General features: G+C 50.4%; 1 protein-coding gene across 1 annotated transcript; it reads left to right on the top strand.

Moving 5' to 3' along the window:
* Window positions 1–10,069: 10,069 nt before the first annotated feature.
* On the top strand, window positions 10,070–14,718 carry LOC122371308 (cell migration-inducing and hyaluronan-binding protein-like). The gene is made up of 3 exons (XM_043347524.1): window positions 10,070–10,218; window positions 10,974–13,837; window positions 14,088–14,718. Exons 1-3 carry the CDS (start codon window positions 10,099–10,101, stop codon window positions 14,296–14,298), a joined length of 3,195 nt encoding a protein of 1,064 aa, XP_043203459.1. The 5' UTR covers window positions 10,070–10,098; the 3' UTR covers window positions 14,299–14,718.
* Window positions 14,719–15,356: the final 638 nt, after the last annotated feature.

Genomic DNA, 15,356 nt, shown 5'->3' with positions numbered 1-15,356 from the left:
TGTTTCACGGCCCCGCGCTGCAGCACGCTGCGCTGCGCTGCTGCATTGTTGCGGCGGTTGATAGGAATTCGGCTCCACGCTAGCGTTGCGAGCTTCCGAGTCTGTTGATGTTTCCATGGAAATTGGAAACCTAATGCACCGGTGCGCGCAACGCTTCCTGTCTAAGCAAAATTTTACCATCGATGACCTCTAGTGACATGACCTCTGGCTATGACCCGATCCAAAATTGGCTGAAGTATTTTTTCTTCGTTTTGCTACTTTTGACGCTACTTCGAATACCACTTAAATGCCCAAAGCTGAGTTATAAGAATGATGCTCTATCCCCATTTCCCCTCCAACAGGGCGTGAGAGTCTAGGCATTCCTGTGGGGCACGGGCTAACAATGACTATCTCATAATCATTGTGGCCATGAACATCTACTGCCATTCTTTAACACCGGTTTCGCTGCGCTGAGCGGTGGCAGTCCCGTTTGTTGGATTCTACAGCTGGCTGGCGGAAAGCGTTACCGGCCGCCCGTCCACCGCCCGCGGGCCGGACCGAGCGGTCCCGCTGACCCTACCTGACCTGAGCCCGGCGCGATATGGGACAGGCAGACGGGGGTTCGGCTCAGCGAAGGCAGCGCCCACTGGTGCTAGGGACTTTTTTAATAGACCTACTGTACATACAGTGCCTGTCTGAAGCGCGTAAATGAAAAAGCTGCCTTTCGTGCATGCTTATTGCTTACATGAACAGTTGTGGCCTTACGCACATCCGTAATCTTTACTCGAGTCTGTAGAGTTGTTCCGTTGTTGATGACCGGTGTTGCGGATAACTATTAAGTGCTGGCCCAGCTGCACACGGAATCCGAGCCGGCGGTAGCCGAGGTCAAGGCGGAGGCGGTCGACTCGTCTTCAGAGCAGCGACACCTATGGATGGCGGAGCTGAGACGGATGCTGGAGTCCTGACGATACGGCGTGAGGGAGAAGGAGGAGGTGAGGAGTCTTCTCATTATTGGAGAGGGCGCTGGCCCTCCCCCGGACCATGAGGATTGGTACTGGGGGCGGGTGCGCCTGTTCCTAATTGTTGCTCACCGTGGCTGGGTGGCGGCAGTCAGCGACGCACGCGCTACTGACCTGGACCGGCTCGGTATTCAGCTTAGCCCGGCCGCCGCCCGCGGCCGGTGGCCGCGCCGCCCGCTGCGTGGCGTGGGCGGCCGCCCAACCGGGCCGCGGCCGCCGCCCCGCCGGGCGCCGGTGGGCGAAAGAAATTAATTAATCACGACTCTAACTTTCAACAGCAGTCACTACGTTGTTTGTGTGACAGGACGGGCAGGGCCGTACCAGATGCTCCATGCTGCAGGCCTACACCTGCCCGAAGTGCTGGGCATGTGGGCTCATCGTCCACACCAAAAAGTACTGCCCGACCAACATGAACAGGCCGTAGGTGGTGGTTGGGCCCGAGCCTGTGAGCATGCGTGAAAAGTTTGGAAAATTGTGCCATACCTATAGTGATTGTCGTGAAGTGAATGAGAGGGACTAAGAAATGCTTACATATGGAAAATATGTTACTTGCGTTTCGGTAAAAAGCGAAGCCGATGCATTGCAGGTTAGTTGATATATAATTTTTGTTCATTAGATGATATTGACTTTCTTCAAACAATAACGAAGGGAGAAAGAATGTATGGACAGGGGGTTAGGAGAGACTACTGCCTCTGCAAAACCATAAAACAAGAATCTTCTGGAAATACTGAGCAAAGAGTATTGCACTCTTTCTAATCCTCCTACCATGGTTACCCCACAACCCGATGTGGCATTCTTGGGCGGACCGATGCAGAAGCGAAACTAAAAAAAGAAAAAAAACTCAACAGAGTCGCCGATGCAGAAGTGAGAGAGAAACTATCAACACGGAGTACATATATGTGGCTGTAAGGCAGTATGGAAGAGAGGAGCTGTAAGTCCAACTGCCTCGTATTGAAGTGTCTGGGCTGTATTCACGTCCACCTATTATCAGCCAGTGCCCTGGAATGCTAGCCACTGAGACAGCGAAACAGGCAGCCCAGCAGATAACAATTATCGTATCGGGAGCTGCGATCCCGTGGCTTCGGCGACAAGTGCCGATTTTGCGTCAGCAACGTCAACAACGCTGCGGTCCGCCTCCACCAGCCAGCCAGCATCCGTTTCAGCACCTGACCAGCGAAATGCTTCTAACTTAACCATCCAGGCCACCTGCGAAGACCAATGAAGGAAGAGAAAGACGAAATGGAAGCCGATAACAGAGTTATAAGGGAAAAATGATATGACAAAATAACCTTTACAATCGCAACACCAGCCTGGAACAGTTGGAGAGAATAAGCGGCTGGTCGCAAAGAGCAATTGCGAGTCGCGACTGAATGTCTTAGAACAAATGGCCGGCTGATCGCCAGTCGACAAACCTAAGTAAATCTGAGCAAATCCGCATTGCCGTCCGACCACCGCGGCAGCCAGCTCTGGAATGGACGGAAATGTCGGGCGGGACCGCCCACCTCGCCTGGCCTCCACGTGGAGCTGGCGAGGCGAAACAGTTCCAAAAGTCACCGCTAGAGGCCAGGCGGGGTCACAGCCAAGGTCACCCTCCGGCCGCCAGCCCCGCACTCGACTTGGCAGCGAGCCAGCTCCCGGCCCTGGGGTGTGTTAGCCGGCACTCTGCCGGGCCCCGCCGCGCATTTTAAAATGTCGACCTCATTGATTTATTGAATCACCTATCCGTGCTTCTATCCTCAGGATACTGAAATCCTTCTCCTCCAAGCCGCAACCCCCTCCGGGCTGGACAGGCAACTTTATCTCATGCGGGCTGCTCCCTTGGAGCGGCACCGCTGCTCCTGAGGGAGCGCACCCCGTAGCCGGGTGCAGTGAGTGCCTTGGGGCTGGGTGGCCTGTCCTCTGGACGGGCTCAGCCCCGGCGACTCACTAGGGTGCCTGCCCAGACCAATGTCTCCCCCTAATTCCTATCATCCTTCCGGCTCTGCAATGGTCTTGTCGACCGAAAGGGCCTAACCCAACAAAACAAACAAAAGATTTATTGAATGCTTTTATCTATAAAAAAGCAAATCATACTTGCTAATATTAAAGACAAAAGGTTCTATGAAGCTTTTCAATTGAAGCTCAAAAGGTTTAAAATTGCTATTTTTGGGCTAGTGCTTTATTGTACCCTTTACAGTACCTACTTGTGATTAATGAAATCATGTGCTGCTTATTTCATATTTGAACGAGCGAAAAATTTGCTCAAGCACACCAGCTCTTTCGGCCCTTCTGTCACCCGCCTTATTGACAAGTACCTAAGAAGGTTCGTGCGTGCACCGCTCTAATCTACGGATGCATCCGTACGACCTCTTACATCTGTTGTAGAAAAGCGACAGCCGTGAAGAGTGACCAAATGATTCTAAACGCTTCATTAACCCGCGCCCCACTGGGGGGGGGGGCTATTTATAGCCCCCCCTCCCGTTTTTCTGCAATAACTTCCAAACCGCTTGACGTATCGACACCAAACTTTCAGTACCTTCGGCTGCATCAATTTGACACCTTGTGTCAAAATTTGAACTTCGTAGCTACCATAGGTCGGCCGGAAATGACGTCAGAGTGACGTCATGTTCGGCCGATTTCGACGCAAAACATTGAACCACGGCAATCGCTCCCAAGGGCTCAGTTTTTAAAGGTAGTGTGCCAGCTTTCTTGGACCGTATGGACAGTGGCGGCGGAAGGTATTCTAGGATAGGGGTGCAAACGATATTGAAGCACCCCTTCCCGCTGGGCGCCCCTTACCATGCCGATGGCCGTCCCTGCACTGGAAAATCAGTTTCGCCCCTATACAGGCGCCCATAGAAGTTTGCACTTTGCAGAGTGCTATTCCTGGTCATAATCATCTCCCCAGTAAAAAAAAAAAAAAAAAAACGCAAAATACGCCCTAGCACCAGGGGTGTAACCGCCCATACGGACAGTGCAATTTTACAGGCCCCAATCTCGGACCTCCCTTAACATTCATATGTTGTAAACGGCAAACCGCCCCCGATAAATGTTACACAAACTAATTTCCTCTCGCATATCGGCCATCAGGCGCCCCTTTTTGTCGCATGGAGCCTGCAACGCTATAAGCCCTCATATGTTCGTGTTGGCGTTCGGAGGCTATCGCCTTCAAAGACGTCTCCATAAATGTTTCTTTTTCGTCCCACACACAGGCGCCCATAAAGGCACTTGTGACACGAAGAGGGTGGCAATGACGTGGGAAAAGTATCTTTTGTTATGCTGAAGAGTGGAGGGCATCCTTATCTGAAACAAAGGCAGATGCTGCCGACCCTGTCGAATATAATCTTGCCAGGCGATAAAGGCCAGGAGGGCGCAGCTACTCGAGAAGCGCGCCATGCGGAGGAGGGGCGCCCCTCTTACGCATGCAGGCGCCCCTCTTCCGCATGGCGCGCTTCTCGAGTAGCTGCGCCCTCCTAGCCTTTACCGCCTGGCAAGATTATATTCGACAGGGTCGGCAGCATCTGCCTTTGTTTCAGATAAGGATGCCCTCCACTCTTCAGCATATCAAAAGATACTTTTCCCACGTCATTGCCACCCTCTTCGTGTCACAAGTGCCTTTATCAGTTGCGGTGTCGCACTGCTCAGCTTTATGGGTGCCGCACCTCTTAACTTCCTGCCTCCTCTACAGATTTTCGAGGCGCCCCTTTCCATAGCTTTAGGGTGCAGCTGCCCCCCTTGCCCCCTGCTTCCGCCGCCACTGCGTATGGAGTTAATGGCCCAGATAAGGAGAACCGGATTTTTAGAACTTATCCATACCTTCAAAACTCATGGAAACGTCTTAAATTCTTCAAATTTTGAGTACCCCAGTGCGAAATTCGCCCCGACGGGCTGTCGGTCGTACCCCAACCACATTTCACACCACTATGAACCAGTATAGCGCCTTTTGGGGCGACTAACGGAGCGAGCGAGGGGATGAGTCTTGCACGTGCGAAATTTCGAGGGGGTACCTCCAACTGACTTGTGCACGGCACCCTACTGACCGGTTTCTAGCGATGTGCCAAATTTGAGCACAATCGGCCCAGCCGTTCTCGAGATCTGGGAGCGGCACCCTGCACGTGCGCATGTGCAAAATGGGTCCCAACTGACTTGTGCACGGCACCCTACTAACTGGTCCCTAACCGTGTACCAAATTTGAGCGCCATCGGTCCAGCCGTTCTCGAGATCTGGAAACGACCCCTGCACGTGCGCACGTGCAGCAGCACCCCAACTCTGGCACATGGATATGCAGTGCCTAGTGGGTGCCTACCTACATGCCAACTTTCAGCGCAATCGGCCAAGTAGTTACCGAGATATTGCAACAATTACAAAACTGACACCTCTTCGTTTTGCACGTGGCACGTGCAAAAGGGGTCACCCACATGCATCGGGAATAGTCCAATACTTGGTAGAAGGAATGAAGCTACCCTACAAAAATTACCGCGTGTAAATCGGTCAAGTGGTTGCTGAGATATAAGCCTCGCAAAAGCGTCCGCACGGCCGGCCGGCCGCTCATACTCAGAAATTTCCGTTAATCTAAGGAAAGACTACGCTCGCTTCGCTCGCTCCGTAACAATAAATGCACACACTGAAATCGCTATTACCGATATGCTCATCCAATCAAGTTTCGATAAACCCGTTCATCATCAGCTCCTGCGGTTTCGAACACGCCTGTTAGGTGGTGCGGTAGACCACGCCCAAAGCCAGGGCCCAGGTAACGTGAGATAGCCGAGTCAGGGCAGCGTGCGCTGACCCAAGCCGGAGCCGCGCGTCCTCCCGGTGTCATGTGATAGCCCGGGGCTGCCCGCGGGGATGCCTCACGTTACCGGGGCCCTGGCTTTGGGCGCGGCTTCTGCGGTGCGGTGGTGGTGCGTCGGGCTGCGCGCTCTGACTTCGGCCAAGAAAAATGCGTCAGCTGGTCATTGTCATTTCTGCCACTTGCGTCAAGTTGCGTGTGGTGAAATGGGGTCATAACTTATAAGACGGCTTTTTCATATCAATTATTTTACATAAAATCATATTTCAAACCATAAATAATGTTCGACAGCCAAATAAAAGAAACAATACCAATACGGGCTTATGTACAGTTTAAGGCTCGACATTGTGTTGTCTCAAGGCCCTATGTTGTCTACGATTAGACAGCTCTGATAACTCATTCCCGTACGTCGTATGGTCGTAACACTATAATGACCTTTGCTTATTGTCACAAGTGCGCCGCATTCGCGATTGTTGCCCGACGCCTGTTTGCAGGTGAGCCCACTACAGTTGTTATACATATCTAAAAACCGATAAACTTTTAGGCGAAAAAGGCACTATTCCAGGCCCATTTTTGATTTTTTTTGCGATATTAGGTAAAAACAGAAGCTTCTTATCCTAGGAAATATAAAATGGGAAATCTTTCAAAGGTGGCACACTACCTTTAAGCTAGATCCATTTCTTTGCATGAGAGGACTCAGAATCGACTGCGCTATCAAACTGCTATCTCGGATTTTCGAAATTTTGAAAATTTTGAAAATTCTATAAAATAAAACTCAAAATTTACATTTTTATATTTTTTCAAAAAGTTTTTGACTTTTCGAAAAAACCGGAATATATGTGATAGAACGCGTTATTATGAATAACTCTAGCAAGTTTTAGCTAAATATCTTCAAAGATAGCCAAGTTATACGCATCATTGCAAAAAATTCACAATTATTAATTTTTCAAATCAATTTTTCACCACGCATTTGACATCGTACGCCAATATAAATAGCACCATCGTGTTCCTGAGCTCAAACTGCATCCAATAGACACCTTTTCTGTTGAAAAATTATAACTTCAAAATTTGACCTTTTTTGACCTGAAAGTGACCTGACCTAAGCTAAATTCGACTCAAAATGACCTCGAATGACACAGACGACATCAAATTCGAAATCTATGGCCTAAATGGACCATAAAACATGTGTCACGTGACCGACACATGACATAATATTTTCGTGACCTGTGATGACCTGACCTTGACCTGAAAATCAAAGTACAAGTTGGGTACCCTCAGGGTATCTAGAGCATCTGTTCACGAGTGTGTGAACCAAAAATGAGCCTGATCTGACTTGTGAGACGGCGGCCAGAGCCCAAAACGTGAACAAGCCAAAATGCTAATAATTTTTACTTTGACCTGACCTGTGACGTCATCGGTGACCTCGAGGTCAATGAAATTAGGTTTCGCTCGACAGTTTTTCCGGGGCTATCAGGCGCCGTTTGAATTTTGACGATCGGCCCAGTAGTTTCGGAGTTAGGAGGGGGGCTATGAATAGCCCCCCCCCCCCCCCAGTAGGGCGTGTTATACGCAGACCCCAGTGGGGCGCGGGTTAACTATGTGGAGCATCGACCATAGGTGGTAGGAATATCAGTCAAAGTGGTGGAAAACAAATTTTGAATAGCTATCATTTAGCAAGAAACACGACACATTAAAACAAAACAAAAGAAAAAACAAGCAAAAAGACTGCAGTTTCCTATGGGTCCTATCTCTTGGAGATTATTATTCTATTCGTGTTTTTTTTTTGTTATAAGGATAAAGCTGAGCCCTGAAACTGACATTTTGGCCAAAAGGCCAAAATGTCATGGAGGGGAAAAAGGCAACCTTTTGTCCCCTCCCCTTCCCACATCGGCAAGCTACAGCTGCAAGCTATTAATTACACTGTCATCTGCCTCTTGATATGTCAACCTGTTCGAAGAAGAATCGGCGCTCGCGCACTCATCTGCTTTCAGTTGTCATCCGCTGACGTGGCTGTTACGCTCTACATCCGTTTCGAACATCTGGGCGCCATTTTCTGAACAAAGCTCAGCGCTGTACGCAGGTGCGCCTGAGGCAGTTGCTGATGTGTGCGCTCGATGCGTGTCAGTCATTGTGACGGCTGGTAAATTGGCACAGCGGCAGCTCAGACTCCTGTTCAGCATCTGTGGCGACACAGGACAGGTCATTGGTTGGCGACTAAGAGACACGCATAGAGACTAACTAGAGTGTGGTGACAATGATAGGTCTGCGAGAAAAAGTTAGATGATAAGCGGGTGGTAAAGTGTTCTGTACTAAAATTGGCCAAACATGACTTCACTCTGAGGTCTGTTCTGGCTGCCGTTTCAGTATGGTAGCTACGAAGTTTGTATTTAGAGACAACGTTTCAGATGGATGCAGCCGAAGGTATACTGAAAGTTCCGTGTCGATGCATTCAGCGGTTTTGGAAGATATTACGGGAAAACGGGAGGGGATGAAGAGCCCTCCAGTCATGCGCAGGCTAACCTATCTGCCTTCTGAAACGATGGGTATTCAATGTTGTTGGCTAACAAATCATGCGGTTCCCATTAGAGGTAGACGGTTTGAGGTAATGCCATTAACCCGGTGGCCACTGGGCTTCCGCACCACCCACCGGCCGTTAGGGGAGGGGGAACTAGCTGCCCCCTTTACTTCTCCAACGATATCGTCGTAATGCGAAGAGATAGAGAAGCGAAAATTTGCACACATATTTCTGAACAACTAGCCAATGTTGTGTTCAAATTTGGCGTTAATCCCACTTGAAATGACGTCACAGTGATGTCAGAAGTCCAATTATAGATTTGCGTCTCTTTGTTTCCTTACGGTGTATCTGATATAGGGACCGAATATAAAGGACCGATCATTGGTCAGGAACTAATTGTAAGTTTATTTAAATGTGTCGGCATGACAGCAGGTGCTGTTCAATTCATTTACAGTTGCGTTTCATGCTCAGTGAGAGCAGGAACGCTCCATATCAGAAAACGACATAAGACGGGACTGTGACGACATCTTTAGAGCGACCCCTACCAAACTTTCGTCAAATATGGCATAGGTATTCATTTAAAGCTACACTAAGATTTAACCCTCGCCGGCCGAGGGGGGGGGGGGGTGCCGCCCCCAGTGGCGGCGGAACACCTTCAATTAAGGGGGGCCGGGGCACTGCCAACTTTTGGTCCCATTCTTTCCATGCAACGCCCATAGGGCTAATGTTAAAATGCCAAAATCAAAGGGGGCACGGTGCCCCGGTGCCCTCCCCGTTCCGCTGCCTATGCCCCCCCCCCCATAGTTTTTTTTTTCGCGATAGCTCCGAACACGCTGGGGATAGAGAGCTGAAACTTGGCATACCTGACCTTTGATTCAAGCTGGATCTTTTGACATCAACCGAATTTTCAGGTCAGGTCAGGTCACTGACCTATGACGTCATAAGTGAACCTCTGCACGGTCTTCAGATGTCGCAACTTCGCAACGCCCTCACTGGCAGAGGAGCTTTCACAGGGAAATGAAACTTGCAGTATCTAATATCCATTACGAGTCTCAAAACTTGTATCTCTCGGATTTTCTCGTATATCTCTCGCGCCCCTCCCCTCGGCCGGCGCGTATGCAGAAAACCAATAGATCCGACGAGGCTTAAATTCGTAGCTTATCGCCTATCGGGTTTTGGAGATATCACACAAAACGCAAAGGGGCACGAGCCCCCTAGCGGCTCGTGGGTTAGGGTACTGCAGCTCCAACCCATGTGAATGAAAGCAGACAGAAGAATCTCCATATCTAGATGAAAGAGAGAAGACAGGCTAATCTCCATACCATTTAGCGGATACATAATTTTATCATCTTCGATTCTTCGGACTTCGGTCCGCATTCGCAAAGGTGAGTGGTTCATAGCGTATGCAAGAATCGTTCCGATTGCGTTATATTTTGTCTCCACCGGTTTCGTTTTGCTAAGTGACCTGTGAGTGTGATCTACTTATACTCTATTTGTAATGGAACATTTTGGTACTTACTTACTCCGTGAACTTGGCTGAACTACTTACCTACCTTTTATTACTTTATTAGACAGCACTGTTCGGCGCCGTGGTTCCTGTTGTCTTTCCGAATATCGCCTTTGTAGCAACAAAGGAACGATGAATCTTCACAGCAGTCCGCCCATAAGTCATTCGCCTGGCAGGACACCTGTGTTCGTCCCTTCAGCGAACTGAAAACGGCAGGTCATGTTCGCTGCCGGTCCGCGTGCAGACCCGGCCGGGTATATAAACGACCCGGTGCAGGGGCGTGGTACCAGACCCACCAGGATACACCATGGCTCTGGCGGCTCTCCTGCTGGTTTCGGTGGCAGCGGCCACCACGCAGGCCCTGTGCCCCCACGAGGCCACCGACCTCCTGCCATGGAGTGCGGCAGCCTCCTGGGACGACCAGGCGGTGAGTTATTTTGTGGTCCCTCCTTGCCCTTCTGTATAGTGTTTTACAATGCCGCAACTTTAAGTTGCAAATGTTTGAATGCTTAACTAGTATTTCAGCTTGAACGCCTCGATGCTGCTGCTCTAACAGCTGATCTACGTGTTCCTGCGGTTAAAAGAAGCTAGGATGCATTTTAGTCATCTAAAAATTCGTGATTGATATCGGAGTAAAGGCCGACCCACACTGGACCTCGCATGCGGGTTGCGAGTTTTTGGATTTTCGGGTTTCTTCAAAATTAAATAATACAATCTAAGGTGAGTGACCCACACTACCATCCAACAAGCGAGTCTGCATGTTTTTAGCTTGCGAGCCACCTTGCATCGCATTCCAAAAGTTGATTTTGAGTCAACTTTCGATTTTCCTCGCTGCGAGGTCTGCGAGTTCTGCGAGGTTTGCGGGTTTTTCGTTGGAGTCGAATTTTGGTTCGTTGCGCTGGTATTGCGACTATATGTAATTTTCTGAAGGTGTACCGACTTCACTGCATTCATGAAATTACCATAAGGGAACGGTCTAATCACTCTATGAATTAGTATTATGCCCGCGAACTCAAAACCCGCAAACTCGCAACCCGCATGCGAGGTCCAGTGTGGGGCGGCCTTAAGTAATTAACTATTAAGCTTAAGAAATAATTATCAATTTAATGAATAGGTGTTACGTAGGTTCAAACTATTTGCAAGGCTGTTTCTGCCAAATGTGATATGGAGTTTTTCTTTCAGGTGCCTTCCGGCGGTGACATCACGATCGACAGACCTATTTTGTTGGACGTCAGCTCTGCTCCGATGGGGACGATCACCATCACCGCCGGCGGACGCCTCGTCTTCGACGCCACCTCCCCCACGACGCTGACGCTGAGCGCCAACATGGTGGAGCTCACCGGCGGAGAGTTCTGGATCGGCTCGGAGGACTGTCCGTACACCGGAGACGCCGAGGTTCTTCTCACCGGCACACGCGACGAGAGCGAGGGCGCCGCCGGCGTGCAGAAGGCCGTCCTCGTTCGTGAGGGTGTCTTGGAAGTACACGGCCAGCCCAAGCTGTCTTGGACCAGTCTTACAGCAACGGTTCCCAAGACGTCGCGCCAAGACATTGCCGGCAACGCGATTCACAGCGCCCTTGACAGCGATAATCTGAGAGGAAACGGAATTTTCATGCTCGAATTTGACAGCTCTGGCAACAGCGTTCGCAACTGGCGGCGAGTGACGAATCCCTCAAAGTTCGCTGGTCGAAAAGGAAACGTTGGAAGCATCATCACAGTTGTCGTGAAGGAGAGAGCCAATTTCGGGACAAACTTCCCACCGTCGGAAATAGCGGCAGCATTCGAAGATCTCTGCTATGACGGACAGCGAACCAGCGCCTTGAGTAGCATGGCGAACAACGAGCTGACGGCGTTCGCGGCCATCTGCCACATCGGCTTCCCGGAGAACAGTGTGGAAGCGGTGGGCACCGTCAGCAACGACCGCTCCCAGACGGGACTGCTGGTGCAGCGGATCGGCGACGTCGAGTTTGCCGCCATGTCTGTGGTCTCTCTGGTCGGACTGCAAACGGCTCATCATGTCGAGATGATTTCTTATCCATCTGGCAGCGTTCCGTCCCTGGAGAGGACACTTACGCTGGCTGATCCTGTCACTAGCTGGAGCGCGGGCGATCGCATCGTACTAGCCTCGACCGACTACGATCACAGCCAGTCTGAAGAGTTCGAGATCCTGCAGTGCGACACTTGCACCGAGAATCAGGTGAAGGTTCTCGGCCCGGTTTGGTATACCCACTGGGGTGAGGTAACCGATGGTGTTGAAATGCAGGCTGAGGTAGGAATGCTCACACGCAACGTCCGCTTCCATGGCCAGATGGAGGACTCTTGCTACGGAGGCAACCAATGTGATATCTTTGACTACGACACGTTCGGGGGACAGATCAAAATGCTAAGCAATTTCAATGCCGCCAGGATTGAGAACGCCGAGTTTTACCACATGGGCCAGCAATCTGTCTTGGGATCCTACCCGATTCACTTCCACATGTGTCTGGATACGTCTGAGAAGGACGTCTATATTCGCGGGAACTCCATTCACCATACTTTCTCCCGTTGTCTGACCATTCATGGTACACATAATGTAACCGTGCATGACAACGTTGCTTATCATCACATGGGCCACTGCTTCTTCCTGGAGGATGGTGGAGAGCAGCACAACGAGTTCGTCGGTAATCTGGGTCTCGGCACCAGAGCTGGCACTCTGCTCCCCACCGACAGGGTCAATGCCGTGAGCACTTTCTGGATCACAAATCCCGACAACACGCTGATAAACAACCGTGCTGCCGGCTCTGAGGGCATGGGCATCTGGATTCTGATGCCGTTCTTCCCGACAGGACCTTCAGCCAACGTAGATATGGGCCTGCTGGAAAGCCAGACGCTCCGTACTCTGGTTCCGGCTTTCCAAGGTAACCGGGCTCACTCCAACCGCAAGTTTGGCTTCCGTCTAGACGATATTTTGCTAGATGATGGCACCGTCCAACCGGCGAGCTACAAGCCACTGGTGGACCCCAGTGACCCAAGAAGCGAGCCGGCTTTCCTTCATCTGGACGATTTTGTCGGCTACAAGAACTCTGAGGCAGTCTGGATTAAGTCTTTCTGGACGCTGTGCACTAACTTCCGTCTAGCCGAGAACACCATCGGCCTCATATTTGCTTCCTCTCAACCAGCTAACCCCGGTCTTCACTATGAGATGCTTGCCAACTCTCGTGTGGTGGGCAACACGGACAACAAAGGTGAGCCAGAGGGCAACTTCACATTGAGTTCCGGAGAGGTTGTGGAGTTCGATCGCTCACTACCAATAATAGATAAACGCGATGCCCAGCTCGGTGTGGCGTTCTACCGTGGTCCTGTTCACGTAATCAATACCTCGTTCTCTGGATTCACCAGCAATCCGCTGCGTAACGCAGGAGCGATCAGCAAGAAACCTTCAAATCCGTACATCTCATCGCCCATCGCCAGCGTCCGCAATGTGACATTCGACTTCGCTGACCCCGCGGAAGGCTCTCGCTTCTTTGACGGCGATGGAACCGTCTTCGGCTTCGAAGAGCGAGACGGCAACCGCCACAACATCGTGCTCGACGTCGACGGCTCCCTGACGACGATGGCCGGTACCAGCATCGTGCGACCGATCCCCATGCTGATGAACGCCCGCTGCGTGCTGATGCCCACTTGGGGCCCGGGTGCGGCACTTTGCCCCGATCGGTTCTCACGGCTTCAGCTCTCGGCCAATCTCATTCCGTCCTTCATGACCCGCAACGACCTGATGTCGTCGGAGGTGGAGACTCCGCTCGCTGAGCAACAGACCAGCTACTCGCTCAACACACGCGAGTCGTACATCCTGCACTTCAACACCACGGTGCCGCAGCAGTTCAGGATCGCGCCGCTGGGTCTGGAGCAGGGTCTGCAGCAGGTGGTCGGCGTCGGCGTCGGCGTTGACCAGGCGTTTGTCGTGAGACCAAACACCTACACGGCGGCCCTCAGCAAGGAGGAGGTCCTGGCCGACGACAACAACACCAAGTACTTCTACGACGTTGATGCAGGAATCGTCACATTCAGGTAAGAAGGCGACAGCCTCGGTCAGGCACATAGTTTTACATGCTGTAGGGCTGATAAATGATTACTGTGTGACAACATACAAGTAACACAGTAAAGAAGCAGCACGATATTATTTGAATCATTCAGTGTAAGCAGCAAAATACGATGCATTGATTTTTACGCCTGGAAAATGCTTCAGGTTTACATTTTTTAGTACATGCATTGCGGGTGTCAGGCTTTTGGCTTACACGTCTGTGTTCTTGTTGCCCAGGTTCACGCACCCGTACCCTCGTGGAGAGAGCACACTGGCCCACTGTCCTGGAGTGCTGGACGAAGATCTGAACGGCGTGTGCGGGCCGCGGGTCAGAATCGTCCTGACTGCTTCCAACGACGACGGCGACTGTCGCCAGAGAGCCTACCCGGCTTACCAGACACCTCCCGTGACGGCTGAAGGGGCCCTCACCGTGCCCGTGTTCCAGTAAAGCCTACCAGGTGCCACACATGTCGGCCCTGTGACGATGTTCCAATACATTGGATTTGTCTGATTCCACTCACCGGTAGAATACATGGTCACATGAACTTTCGGAGATTGGCTGATATTGTTTGGATTTTTTTTTTGGCTAAAATGGTGATTTATGTAATATTTGAGGCTAGGTCTACATCATTTGGGCTTACGAGCATTTTGCAAAATCATTAAGGGGCGTTTGAACCGGTTTTAGACATTTAATTATGGTCGTGTAGTTCAATAACAAATTTTTGACGTCAGAAATAGGTATGCATGCATTTTTGTCTGTTTTAATTGTATTTTAAGTCCAAAACATGTTTTGATTTTGATTTTGTCGGAAAACGGTTGTACTATACTGCTTGCATAATGCATATGTCCAATAAATATTTTTCAAGGTTCCTTTCTTTTCCTATTTTAACCCGCGCCGGGCCAGGGGGTGTTTGAACACCCTTTGCGGCCTTTCGCGGATATCTCAAACGTTTTTGGCACACCTGTTCATGCATCGTTTCCGCACATGTAAACATTTCAGACCCAGGGCTCTCAAGGTCAGGTCACCAGGTCACGTCAAGTGACCTCATCTCAGAAAAAGTTTCAATAATCGTCATAGCTACATCGACTAAACGATTGCCTTGAAACTTTCAGCGATTGATAACAGTAACAGTATGTACAAAATGTATATCTCGGAATTTTGGTATTGGTGACCTAAGGTCATGTCAATTTTGCGACCTCTCTATTACATAAAAGTCAATGGGAGTAAATTGAAATGCGCCTCCTTTGGACGAATGGTGTTCAAACCCCTCTTAAACATCAGTTCATAGGTAAACATGACGTACTGAATTGGAAAAAAATGCACCTGTGACCCTTCTGTGTGCCCCTGCGGTCCTCTCAGGTCATGAACGGTCACCAGCAGTTTTTTGGCTATGACTTTTGATAGAGACGTGCTAGAGCGATGAAAACACGTCAGATGTATTCAGCCCGACGATACGGATCGGCTGATAAGCAGCATGACCCATTCCGGTCAGGTCATGACCTTGA

The sequence above is a fragment of the Amphibalanus amphitrite genome, unplaced genomic scaffold (genome assembly GCF_019059575.1).
Source record: "Amphibalanus amphitrite isolate SeventyFive unplaced genomic scaffold, NRLGWU_Aamphi_draft 001230F_arrow, whole genome shotgun sequence".
Lineage (NCBI taxonomy): Eukaryota > Metazoa > Arthropoda > Thecostraca > Balanomorpha > Balanidae > Amphibalanus > Amphibalanus amphitrite.
This window is presented reverse-complemented; position numbering and strand designations above follow the sequence as displayed.

Coding starts and splice junctions, on each gene's coding strand:
- LOC122371308 (XM_043347524.1), top strand. CDS start 10,099: ATGGCTCTGGCGGCTCTCCTGCTGGTTTCGGTGGCAGCGGCCACCACG. Junction 10,219..10,973: donor CCTCCTGGGACGACCAGGCG/GTGAGTTATTTT, acceptor TTTTTCTTTCAG/GTGCCTTCCGGCGGTGACAT. Junction 13,838..14,087: donor GCAGGAATCGTCACATTCAG/GTAAGAAGGCGA, acceptor CTTGTTGCCCAG/GTTCACGCACCCGTACCCTC.